At 36.7% G+C, this 13,829-nt stretch overlaps 1 protein-coding gene across 1 annotated transcript in view; it reads left to right on the top strand.

Moving 5' to 3' along the window:
• The first annotated feature begins 2,313 nt into the window (after positions 1–2,313).
• The window catches only part of LOC148950783 (uncharacterized), an 89,295-nt gene continuing 77,779 nt past the window's right edge, over positions 2,314–13,829 (top strand). Inside the window, exon 1 of the mRNA XM_089090011.1 lies at positions 2,314–2,745. Within this exon, the coding sequence (XP_088946137.1) occupies positions 2,323–2,745 (423 nt within the window). The 5' untranslated portion in view covers positions 2,314–2,322. The remainder of the gene's footprint in view (positions 2,746–13,829) is intronic.

The raw sequence follows: 13,829 nt of genomic DNA, 5'->3' as shown, positions 1-13,829 counted from the left end.
TTTTCCCTCGTGGTGAATTAAACACGTACGCAGTTAAGAGGACCCAAAATGGCGTAAAAAAATAATAGGAAAATTAACATTTATTACAAAAGGAAGGAAAATAATTAAGGGCCCAAAGAAATGAATCTGGGAAGGACATTTATCTGACAAAAATAGGACCAAGGGTTCCAACAACGAAAATCTTAGAATGTATGAAACTTTCCAAAAATATAGTATTCAGTCACTAGGGCGACGTTATTCCTGACTTCATTTACCCCAAAGGACGAAAAAAGGGAAATATGGCCACGAAATACGAATTTCTTTTTTGGTGGTGAATGTGAAACACTAACGGTGGGACATAACTTGAATCTGATGTGATATTCGAATTCAGCACACAAAACTAGTTCAGAAACATGTCTCCCATGAAGTAAATGCTAAGCTCTAGGATAACGGAAAATTTCCGCTAAAAACAACAAAAGAAAAAAAACGGAAAACGCTAAAAAACACTTATTTTGCACCCCGCTGGGTTTCTCAACTTGTGACATGTTGTACAGTTTTTTTTTTCTCTACAAGATGGTGTAAAAATCATTTCTGTTGCAATTTATTTGCGGTCGAGTCCTATTTGACGCTAGATTGACTGTACTATAACGTCAATATGATGTATAGTGTTAGAAAAACTTCCATCAGCAAACACTAGATCAGTTGAACTTAAATAATCCCTAAATTACTGGATTGAGATCTTGCAGAAGTTTTGTTTTTAAACCTCTCAAATTCTGTAATATACGGAAAAGCTACAATAATTTTCTAAAAAATAACTCTTTTTTATAAAGTTGCCCCTCTCCCTCCTGGAAAAATATTTGCAAGAAAGTTATATTTGAGGAACTTCTGAGGAAGCCCTTGGCACAATGGTAAACATTCAATGCTTGAAGGACGAGTGTGACGAGTGGCAGGGACGTAGCTCCAGCATTTTTATTATGGGACAGTTTGTCCATATCCGGATAGCCAAGGAGCATGGGGAGGGCCGTATCCAGGATTATTTTTTTTCAGGGGTAGGGGGTGGGGTTATAAAAGGATTCTTTTTTTGAGGGGGGGGGGTACAAAAAACTTCAAAAAACGCATCAATTTTTTTTTATATTCATTTTGTTACGTTTTTACGAGTCGGACAAACATCTCAAGGGGGAGGGGTTCGAACACCCTAAATCCCTTGAATACGGCCTTGGGCATGGGTTAGGTCTACATAACAGTTTTTCTCCAATTATTGGGGAGGGGCAACTTCACCCCCTCCCCGAAAAAAAAATGACGCCCCTGAAGAGTAAGATAGGAATTTTTTGTCACTAAACCATTCCGAATAGGACACACTATTTGCTTTTAAGTCCAATATAATGCATTGAGGTTACGACATAATCTGACATTATTGCTTGAGAATAATATAAGAATAGGATACCGTTGTCGGAGTGGGGGGAATTGCCTTCCTAGAAAAAAACTTTTTTTCGTGTTTGTATTAAGAAAAAAATAATCATTGCCTCCCACCATCCTATATTTTCTTCAATTGGCACCACTGAGTGAATCCCCTATCTTATAATATGGCCTCGTTTTAGCTGCAAATGGAGGAGGAGCAGGCTCTGGACAATAAATTTTATTGGTAGATCTCGGAGGTAAATGTCAGACGTTTGGTTAATGTTTTTATGTATTTTTGTTACGGTTTTACAAGTCAGACGAAACTCTCAGGGTGGAGGTTCAAACCCAGTACCCCCCCCCCATCGATGCGGCCTTAACTGTCATGCAGATTCATTATTGCAAATTGCCTCAGAAACCAGCCCATCTTTTTATTTTTCAGCTTTAGCAAGAAGCATGTACGCAGGAATTTTTTTGAGAAAGGCCGAGCTTTTTGGAAGACAGGCTAAATTAAAAAAAAAATCAAAAAGGAGAATTGTTTGAAAAAGAGAAAATCGTAAGAAACCGCCAAAATATACAGATTATGAGAGAGAGAAACACCCGCCGGAAGGCCCCCTATCGTACGCTCCGGTTTTGTGAACCCACTCATGAGGATTACAATTACTGAAGTGTATCACTTCGGTTTTCTGGAAGCATCACCGAATCAATGATTATGAGAAATACCACTCCTTCAATGTAATGGACTGTAGACAGTTCGTCTATCACTTACGTTCAAGCGCGAGCTATCAGCAGTCAAGATCTTCAAACAAACCTTCTTAAGACACACCTCCTGCCACGGGTAGTATCTAACTACCGACAAATCAGATCTCAGAAACGATCGTATGCTACCATGGTAGCTTCTTCTCTGATTATGGGTAGTCTCGTGGTGACAAGCAGACAATAGACAATATGAACTTGTGTTTTCCTGGGTTTGTACCCAGCTTACCGGCTATGATACCACCACCAATGTTACCCTTACAGGAAACTTTGAGGCCACCTCTATGGCCATATGGTCAGTGGCTGAAGCCACCGATAGACCACAATAAAGAAATATTACTTCGGCTAGATATGCATTTTCATCAAGAGACCTTGTTAAACCAAAGAATTTTGCTTCACAATCAGCTACTACAGCATAAGCTTCAATTGTCTAAAACCTTAGAAACAGCAGACACTTGGATACTCATGCCAGATGTGTTTGATACAGTGATTACCGGCAAAAATGTAGAAATAATCGCAAAACAACCAATTCATCGAGGACAAAAATTTCTTCCTTCAAGTGGAGCTGCTCGGTTTGGTCTGTTACCAAAGGAATCTAGCCAAGAAGGAAGCCAGGTATGATACCACAGTCTATGTTCATTATTTTCTGGAACTAACAATGTGATATGTTGTGGCGACAGAGCAATGTCATAATTTCATCAAAAGCCTGGGGCGGAGGGGTTGGAGCCAATTCTTCCAAGTCAAATGAAAATGACAGTTAAAAATTAAAAATAAGCCATATAGTACCATAAAGGCAAATATATACTAAAGAAAACTGACCTGTTTCTCTGGATGCTTAAATTGTTCAGGCTTATCTTAGTTTTGACAAGATTTTTGAAAAAACAAAATTTCAGCTGAAGTGGCAAACCGGGGTCCAGAGAGGGCAGTTGTTCCCCTGCCCCATAGCCAACTACGCCCCTGCAGCAGAGCTTTGCAAGTCATTACTCTACAAATACGTGATTGCATGTGTGATAGCCAAACATACCTTTGCTGCTACAATCAGGATTTTATGCTTCTTGAATCTATTTTAAACTTTCATTTTTCTGTTTAACAATTGTGAGTTTTTTATTAAGTTACTATAAACAAATTGTTATTCCCAAAATCAATTTTACACTTTCTGATTTGAATTACCGTGCTCTTGAACATCTGACCTCGTATGTTAAGGGGATGCTAAAGTTCGTTGAGCTCTCATCATGAACTCTATCATCTGGAGAATTATCCGTAAATTTGCATTGTAACACAGAAATCAGATAGAAGAAAAAATGTTCAAAAAATTCTCCAATTAATACTCTTTCTAAAGTAATAATGACTACTATCGCAAATAACCTCTTCTTTAACTCTCTTCCTACTACCTTTACCTCTACCTTTGTCTTTATTTCTTCTTTACACACCAAATTGAAGCCAAATTAAGGAGTTACAAATCTCCAGCTACCATATATGCTCTTCTATAAAGTTATAGAAAGACTCAGTTATAGGCTATAGATATATAAGGACAGTGGCGGATTCAGAGGGGGGCGCCCCCCTAGCGTAGTCTAAAGTAGTGTAATTTACTTAATTAACTCAAGTTTGCATTAATTAAACTTGCTCCTAACGCAAGCTTATCGGATCAACCTATTTTGCGCCCCCTCCCCCCTAAATTCTTTTTTCGGATCAACCTATTTTGTGCCCCCCACTAAAAATCCTGGATCCGCCCCTGTATAAGGATATACAAAGAAATCATTTCCACGATCTGAGCCGTATCTGTATTTTTTTTTGGGGGGGGGGGGGGTTGGGGGGTGGGGTAGGGTATTTTCTTTGAGGGGGGAAGGGGATTACAAAAACAGGCATCAAACCCTCTAGCCCCCCCCCCTGGACATATCCTTGTGTATGATATAAGATGAATTTACCTCTTCTTTATGCCCTGAAAAGAAGTCAATTATACATTTCGAATCCTTTTTTTTCTGGCCAAAAAAGAGGGAGGTGGTAAATAAGATGATCATACCCTTTCGAGGACCAAAATGCCTTATCATTGAAGCACGATCCGTTTCTGACAAACAAAAAATTTCAAACCCAAGCCTCCGCTTCTTAAATTATATTTTCAGCTTGCCTCAGGAAGGCATTTCTTTGGGCACAAAAAGGGACCTTCATTTTGTTTCTATTTCTGAAATTTTAATTCAAATGAAAGGTAGGACCAAAAACAGTTAAGTAATCTCAAAGAATAATTCAGGTTATTATTAAATCACAACACTAAAGAACATTTTCTTGTAAAAGAACTAAATAATCACTACATGATTGAGCTCAAATTTGGTAGAATATATGAAAAGTTATTTCCATGAAATCTGCTCACTTCTATAACTTACCATAGTTCTAGGAATTTTTCTTCTTTTCTTAACAATACTAAGTTGTATTTTATACCTGTAGGAATAATGCAGTCGTTTGGGGGTAGGGGGGCAAGGCAGGGCAGTTGCCCCCCAATGACGTGGAGAAAAAATTATTATATATTCCATGCCCCTTGACTATCCGGATATAGACCTCTCTTGCCCCCCCCCCAATAAAAGTGCTGGAGATTTGCCCCTGTATAAGAATAAGACACTATTTAAAAAACAAAGCTATCATAAAGTGCAACTGGAAGTACAAAAAATTAGAAAGGTTCAAAAACACTATAGAGGAGATTTTCATAGCGATTTACCAATATAACCTCTAGGGCAGCTATTAGGGAGCAAGGGATGGTTGCTATTTTAGAAAACACATCAGACACAATGGGGAAGGGACACGGGGCTTGCAAACCCCAGAATTTTTGCCCCCCGCGTAGATTAAAAATGTAATTTTTGGGGAAGGTATTTTCATTGAAAAATATGTTTTACGGTATTTGTACTGGAAAAAACTGAAATAACTATAAACTTGCCCCACTAGATTCTGGAAACATTTATTTAGCCCCCCCCCCATTTTCATGAATTGACGCTACTGATTATCCCCTAGAATAATAATCTGAAAAGAGTGTGCAGCAAAGTCCTGAACCTGGCATAAAACCAGGCAGCAAATTTTCCAGGGGGGGGGGGAACCACATACCATAATAGTGGAGATTGGAGGAGAAATGAATTTTCTGGTAAAAAAAAAACTGCAAAAAAGTATATCATTGACCAGTTAAGTATCATTTTTGAGTTTTAACGAGTTAGCTACTATGTCAAAGTCGTTGACAAGCTATTGTCACTATAGTACCATTGAAAGAAGACAACTTCCGTAAATCTCCTGTTCGGCATACTGTCGACTAAGCAGCTATAGTTCCGGGTAAAAGCTTTTGCAAAAGTTAAAAATCTGCCGTATTGAGCCGGTTGCAATCTAGAGAAGGATTACAAATTGTAGACTGGACTGTGACAATTTTTCCTATTTTATTATCATGATATTGACACCTGAGTACAGAGACAAACAAAAACCAAGACCAAACTTACTACTGGTAGGGCACGACGCTATATATATATATATATATATATATATATATATATATATATATATATATATATATATATATATATATATAATGAGATTCTGAACAAGTTTCATAGTAGTTATTAAAGACAAAACAAAATAAGAAATTATTTTTCTTTGATTAGTAGTCACACTTCTATTTTCTTCCTACTCTGGTCTAAATTCCAGGGGGCCATGGCCCCCTTTGCTCCCCTCCCCCCTGCCAGCACCTACGGCGTCGAAGAAGCCTCTTCAATCGTCCTAAAGCAGCTCTTCAGCAATGAAGTCTTCCCATTGCGGTACTAACGAAGTCTCAGCTGTCAACAGATCTCGGTCATAGGTTACCTGCAAGGAGTTTTTTGAATGACCCCGTCTTTTTTGACATTTGACAGTATCCGATTGTAGGCCATCAAAGGAAGGAAGAAATCATTGAAATAAAATTTTTAGGCAAAGAAGTATCCCCTTCAAAATTTGTATAATAAGACGGCTGAATTTGGCAACCCAAGGGTTACAATGCACCCATGTGTTACAAGTCCAGTGGACATTGTCCGTCACGCGACAACCAAAAATCAATCCAATCTTTCATCACTTAATTCTATGACTATCTACATTAGTTCTGGCCTATGAATGACCTATGGATGGATGATAGATAGACTTAGGCATCAAGACATGGCTAAGTGTAGGAAAAGCCAAGATAGATAGTCCAAGTAATTGAGAGGCAAATCTGGGATAAGCTCTTTTTAGGATTGTATAAAAATTATGTCATTTCATTTGTTAATCCAGCTACTGCAGTAGCTGGATAATGAATTTGTTGTTTAGGCCACAATTACTGGTTTTACTAGAGCTAAAGTTTGCGCCTGGGAGTGTCCACAAAAGAATTGGAAGAGTAAAAATGATTTAAATTACAAGAAAAATAGACCTTTTTTCCCAACAGTATGGTTAAGTAGTCTACTCGTGAAATGGAGATCAGCATTGTCCTGTCAAATCAGAGAATATAGAAAGAAATACACAAGAAGGGATTGCCCTTCTTTAGACCTGTTCTACTTCTTTTGCATTCCTTTATTTCTATCAGTATTTGATAATTATCATAACAAGATTTCAAAAGTCATATTATAAGTTTTAAAGAACGAAAAGTTGTTCCAAAATTAAAAAACATGGTCCCTTAGTAAAAACAAGCAAGTTCTGTGAATTTGGAACTTGAAATTACTGTTGTATGGGAAAACAAAAGCAAATGCAGCATTTTTAAACAAGGATAAATGTTAATATATGTCAAATAGTTTTACAGATGTCACCACTTGATACATCAGCGCCATAAACAATGAATAGGGTAACCAACTCTAAGTCCCAGAGTCCATTGGCGCCCATAAGCTGAATTTTAGGGGGGGCTTAGCTGGTTTAATCGACACTTCCAGTGCTGTATGATAGCAATATCAAAACAAAAATATATAATATATGGCATCATCATTTATCCAGGAGGGAGGGGGGGCGGGAGCCCCCCTCTGCCCTCCCCCGATATGGGCGCCCATGCCAGAGTCTTCTGCTGCCTTTTTACTTCTAAAGTTGGCTTGGAAATCTTCAAGTATTAACATTTTTTTAAAAGTTTTTAATCGATTAGTTTTTATGTGCGTTCTTCCTAAACCACTTTGAAACCCATTGGACAGTAAACCTCAGTTAATCAACATGTTAAATAAGGTCTTTTGAATTTCGGCAGCTAAGATCCTAAGGATTTTAAATGGTCATTTTCAAATATTTCAATTTTTTACGTTTTTCCAACTGAAAAAATGTAGGGAACATAAATTGGTCGTCTGTGTGACACTTTGTATGTCTGATTTCATGAGCAGACCATATTCGCTAAAAAAAAAAAAAAAAAACAAAAAAAAAAAAAAAAAAAAAAAAAAATTTACAATGGCTTTTTAGTCCATTCAAAGCAAAGAAATCCGAAATCAAATTTTTGGCAGATACAATGGCATACAGAACGGGCGATGAAATGAATTAATGTTCTTGGATATCGTCTATTTCTTCGGCTTCATATTCATTCTAGGAACCTAAAAGTCCTTCTAGTCCGTTTTTCTTGGAAATTATGTTGAAGAATATTAGAATATTCATATTAACACTTTTTGAAGTTCTCAATTTAACACTTTTTAGTTCGTTCTTCGTAAGGAAATAGATATCCAATGGATAGTTAACCTCAGTTGCACAAAAAACACAAAAAAAACAGGATTCTACAGTGTGATTTTAAAAGATTTCAAAATTTTCTATATTTTTCAATCAAAAATTTAGCAAATTTGAAGCTTTCATTTTGGTCTTCCGTATGACCCTTTGTATTTTGATGTCATCAGCTGACCACATTCACATCGCTTACAACCATAATTGTGTGTAATAGTGCAATTGTTAGGATTACACAAGCCATAAAATTCATCATAAAGATAGCTTACAAAGAAAATGACAGCCTAAACATGAGTGCTCTTAGCAAGTCTCATGTCAATTTCAAGTTTTTTTATGCTCATTCTGGAAGTTCATATTTTCAGTAGTTAAGAACAAGAGATTCTGATAGCACACAAGGAAAAGTACAGGAAGGATTTTCAACTTTCAAAGCCTGAAAAATTTTAACGCTGAATGCTTTCTAGAGAGTTCATTTTTTTTCTTCCCTCTATATTTAATTTTTCTAAGGGTTTATTTTTCTCTGTCTTTATTTTTTTCTGTCTACACTCTATTTTAAGTCAAACCCAAAACTCTTTTTCTTTAGCATGAAACTCATAACTTTAAACTTCATTCTATATTTCATAAATTAAGAAAACAAATTTTTTTAAATTAAGAAAACAAATTTTTTTAAATTAAGAAAACAAATTTTTTTCGAATTAAGAAAACTAATTTTTTTCGAATGAAAGTAAGAGCAGTATTAAACTTAAAGCTGAAAGAAAAAATTCCGTTTAATAGGTGTCAGCCCTCCCCCTTAATTACCACTGGTTGTTCTAAAGTCTTTTGGTTCTATGCTGGAATTATTTATGAGTGCAACAAATGTACAATCCATTGCTTTTTAAAACATTTGAAAAAGTTTGATAAACATTTTAACGAAGTTAAATGTTACAGGACTCCATAGATCTGGGCTAAAGAGCTCCATAGATCTATTTCGTGAATAGAAACCAGATAATATAGAAAAAGCATTACAATACGCGAGTAGATGAACGGGCACCAGGTATCTGCCGAGAAGGGTAGAAACGAACGGTTATCACTCAATCTGATTAGAGAAGCGCACCTAGATATTCCGTTTTGCCTGCTTCAAATCTTTTAAGGTCCATTCATAGTGAGATTTTACTAATACCAGGATCTAGCTAGCACAAATTTCAGCCAATCAGATTTTTCGTAAAATTTTTTGATTGGCTCAGAGAATTCTATGAAAAGTATGTTTGGCTCAAGTTAGTGCTAGTCAAGTCTCGATACTAGTAAAATCTCATTGTGAATGGGCCTTTAGCAACATCTGCCGGTGGTATGAAAGAAAAAGCGCAATAAGCTCGAGAAAACACATCTCAATTTTTGTTTTAAAGGTTTGTTTTCTGTTTCCTATTATGGACTTCACTTCACACTATATTTTAATTTTTCCTCTGGTGAGAACAACTGAGTGAAGGTCTCGGTTGGAATATCTAGAGTTTCCCCTGTTTTCACTGGCTGTGAACTTTCCTTATTTTTTCTAACTGTAAGGCAAGATAAAAAAAATGACTACCAAGAATTAGCCTACATTAGCCTACAAGAATTATCCTACATTAGCCTTCCCCTCGATAAAGTGGAATACGATCAATTACCCAAGAAAAGTAAAAACAAAAATACTCCACTACAACAGCTTACTGATGAGATAGCCTCACATCGAGCATACAGTAAAGCTTTATTTCAGGAGTCTAGTTGTTTTTTTATCTACTTTATTTCTACTTTATTGTGTTTTCATTTGATCGTGAACAACCATAGGTCAACGTTAAAACTAAAACATTTTAAGAAGTTTGAAAGTGTGTTGCTTAAAGCACTAAAGTCAAAACCACCTTGAATGAAGTAAAATACCCTTTTCTCAATCGTTACTATGGATTCCTCGTCCCTGAATCATTTTTTATTCTTAGCACAAATTTTCCTAAGAAAATGGAAGCCTTTAAATCTTCACATTAAGTTCAAAACCTGGACGTCATCGAACGGGGTTCGGACAAGGTCAAAAGATAGAATAACTTAAAGAGGACCGAATTTCATGGTGGGACTAAAGCGTGCAGCTTTGAACAGACTGGGGTGAACAGGAGCATGCAAATCTGTGCTGACCTCACGCAGCCTGGTGCAATGATTGGTAGTAGCGGTAATAGGAGTTACTGCTGTGAACATGTCTAAGCTCATCTTTTATTTGGTATTATCCGCCATATATTGACACCTTCAATCAATGTACTTCTGAAATTAAGAAGACAGTGACAAATATTAAGTTTTTAGGTATTTAAATGCTGAATATATTTTGTCAAATATTTCTTATTTATATTTAATTACCGTACTCTTCTAAGTTTTTTTCCGCACTTGTTCAAAGTATACTTCAATAATGACTGAAGTATAATTAAAAAATCGTATTTATCAAGAAAGTCTTAATCTCGCCAATACAGATTCCAACACCCCCACAACTGACGGCCTCATGTTTAATATACTGGTTCAAGGTGCGCTTCCATAACAATTGAATTGAATGGACAAACTTCACACAGCAAGAAAACTTAACGTTACCAGAATATATTTCAACACCCCCACAACTGACGGCCTCATGTTTTACATAGTGGCTTCTAGTTAGGTACATAAGCGTCAGGTTTGTGCATTTTATAATAAAAGCATGAAATTTGGCATACATGTGCAGAAAATATGGAGAATCTGACTGGGGGCAGGACCACATTTTCCGACGCGATTATCGCGCCCTTTTGCGTTTTTCCGCGCGGGAAAAAATAACTGATTTTCAGAGTGGGAAATTTTTCTCATCCGAGGATCGTTTATGATTAATTTGTCTCTCTTGATCCCAAAAATGTGCTAACTTTTTTCGTCCTACTCCTGGTTGCTGAGTTATCATCATTTTCATCACTACGCTCCATGCACTTCTGAGTAATTTCCGCTTTCTGACTTTGTAAATTTCATCGTAATCGGATAGAAACTGGTGAACATGTTACGGAAAATGTTAAGAATTGACTAAGTCGCCAATTCAAATTTGTCTCCGCGGTTCCACGCTACTTTGCATTTTTCCGCCTGAAGAAAACAAACGCGAATTTTGAGAATGAGCGATGACCCAGTTAAAAATCTTTTTTCTGGCTAATTTAAGTCTCTCGATTCCAAAAATGTGGTTATACATGCAATCGGATCAGTTTCATAACCACAGTTTCTATGCCATACTCTAACAAGAACTCATACCCTCCTTATAACATTCCGAAGGATATCATTCGTTTTTAGGATTGTAAGTAATTAATTACCGTTTCAGATCTCTTCAATAAGCTTACAGTAAAAAAAAAAATAAATCATTTATTCAACTCAAACAGCTCGACTCAAGGAACTTCGGACGTAAGAAGCATACTGTTATGATGATAAAATGTAGAATAGTAAACTACTTCAGGTATTTCAAAATGCTTAAACAATCACATGTATCATAGGAATGAAATTGCCAATTTTGACTTTTTTCATCATAAAGGATGCTAAAAAAGAAAACGAGGTTCTCAAGGTCAGGATACCGGTCGAAATCGCCTTCTGACAATTATTAAATAAAAAAAACAAGTTTTTTTTAACTGAAAGTAAGGAGAGACATTAAAACTTAAAACGAGCAGAAATTATTCCGTATATTAAAGGGGCTGTCCCCTCCTCAACTCCTTGCTCTTTACGCTAAAGTTTTTTATTGTTTAAAAAAAATTGAGTTGTGAGAAAGTCAAACTTTAGCGTAAGGAGCAAGGCGTTGAGGAGGGGACAACCCCTTTAATATACGGAATAATTTCTGTTCGTTTTAAGTTTTAATGTCGCTCCTTACTTTCAGTTAAAAAACTTGTTTTTTTCATTTAATTTTTGAACGTTTTTGAATAAATGCAGGTTTTGATCTTGGTTCACAGTACAAGAATAATTAAAACAAAATTTTCATATTAATTTACTTTTATTTGGTTAAATGGCTTTCTCGAAACTTGTTTCATTTTATTTACGAACGTTTTTATTAGTAATAAATATACTTAACTTACGAATTAATTTAAGTAACAAACTTCTATGTTCATAAATTTTTAATACGTATATTAGGGGGTTCACCCCTTAGTCAATACCTTGCTCTTTAAGCGAAAGTTCGAATTTTGTTCCAATTCTTTAAAACTGACCGCTTAATCACAAAGGCCGTTAATTAGAATAAATAGCTCTTATGAAAGTAATAAAAAATCTCTGGCTTAAAGAGTGAGGTATTGACTAGGGGGTGAACCCAATCATATATGTAATATTTTCTGTTCATTTTAAGTTTTGATGTTGCTGCTGTTGCAGTTGAAAAACTTGTTCTTTTATATTTAATTTCTTATCTTTTTTTAAATAATGCTTGGAAATCCAGCGTCCCATTCATAAAATTGATCCGTGCCCAATTAAAACGAAATTCTTGGAAATTACCACCTACATACCTATCGACCCCCCCCCCCACTATCAGGAAAAATCTCCCCTGAAAACGGTTGTACTGTATACTTCCCTATGACCAATGATATATGTTAACATTGGGTAAAGTTCATAACTTTCAGCCCTCCTCCCGGGAACTTCGGGGGATTAAGTCATCCTAAAAGACAGACTTATAATATTTTCGAATATGCTGAACAAAATGGCTATCTCAAAATTTTCATCAGGTGACTTTGGGAATAAAATGAGCGTGCGAGGGGGCCTAGATGCCCTCCATTTTTTTGGTCACTTAAAAAGGGCACTAGAACTTTTAATTTTCGTTCCAATGAGCCCTCCCACGATATTTTAGAACCGCTGGGTCGATACGATCACCCCTGGGGAAAAAAAACAAATAAACACGCGTCTGTGATCTTTCTTCTGGTAAAAAATACAGAATTCTACATTTTTGTAGATAGGAGCTTGATACCTCTACAGTAGGGTTCTCTGATACGCTGAATTTGATAGTGTGATTTTCACTAAGGTTTTATAACTTTTAGGGAGTCTTCCCCCCTTTTTTCGAAAATTAGCCAAATTTTCTTAGGCGCGTAACTTTTAAGGGGTAAGACTAAACTTGATGAAACTTATATATTTCAAATCAGAATTAAAATTTGATTCTTTTGATGTATCTATTGGTATCAAAATTCCGTGTTTTAGAGTTTCGGATACCATTGAGCCGGGTCGCTCCTTACTTACAGTTCGTTACCACGAACTGTTTGAAAGCTACAAAAAGTGTACTATTGATTGCATTGATTATCACAACCCTTGCACGAACAGAGATCTGTACATTTAAGGGAAGCTTTTGCACATTTGCGCCTGTTTTCGCACTTTGTTGTGCTGTCACATTTGAACAGTTCTTTGCAAATTTTTGCTGTCTTAGGAAGTTTAGTCCAGAAAGGCTCCCAGCTTCCATCATGCTTCACCCAGCCGTATAAACCTGGATCCAGTGGGGAAAGTTCCAGACAACACGATGATGCCCTTGGCTGGGCCTGCAAGTAAACGTGTTTGGTATACTGCTCAAGAGCAGCTGCTGTTGGGGGCAGTCTTTCCATTCAGGCTATTTCTCGTGTGAAAAGCTCCTTCCGCAGAATGTTCACTTTAGACAAGCCGCTTGATTTTCCGAAAAGAACGACGACGAATCGTTGGATGTCTGTAAAGTAACAATCTACGAGCGGGGCTCCTGGTGTACTTAGAGTAATGAAAGTCGGAAGAATGGGTTCCACGGCTTTCCAGGTCTTCCAAACACCATGCTTTCCATGAAAAGCAAAAGAAGAAGTCGTACCACATCCAGAGAAGGCATGCAGAAAGAGAAGGATGCGAGACCTGTCAGGTCCTAGACGACAAGTAATATCGTGAATGGGCAGTATTTTCGTCATTGCTCCATGCCCATAGATGACAAACAGGTTTTCAATCTGAAGCAGCTGGAATAAAGCTATTGCAATCACAACTACATCAGAATCTACAGTTCTGATGGCTATGAAGTTATAATCACACTGGGTCTGATGAAAGGCATGGAGCACCACACAAGTGTCACCTTCTTCGTGGTTGGTAAGTGTGAGCCC

This window comes from Artemia sp. Qi Xiang Cuo, chromosome 6 (genome assembly GCF_049724085.1).
Source record: "Artemia sp. Qi Xiang Cuo chromosome 6, ASM4972408v1, whole genome shotgun sequence".
Taxonomy (NCBI): domain Eukaryota; kingdom Metazoa; phylum Arthropoda; class Branchiopoda; order Anostraca; family Artemiidae; genus Artemia; species Artemia sp. Qi Xiang Cuo.
This window is presented reverse-complemented; position numbering and strand designations above follow the sequence as displayed.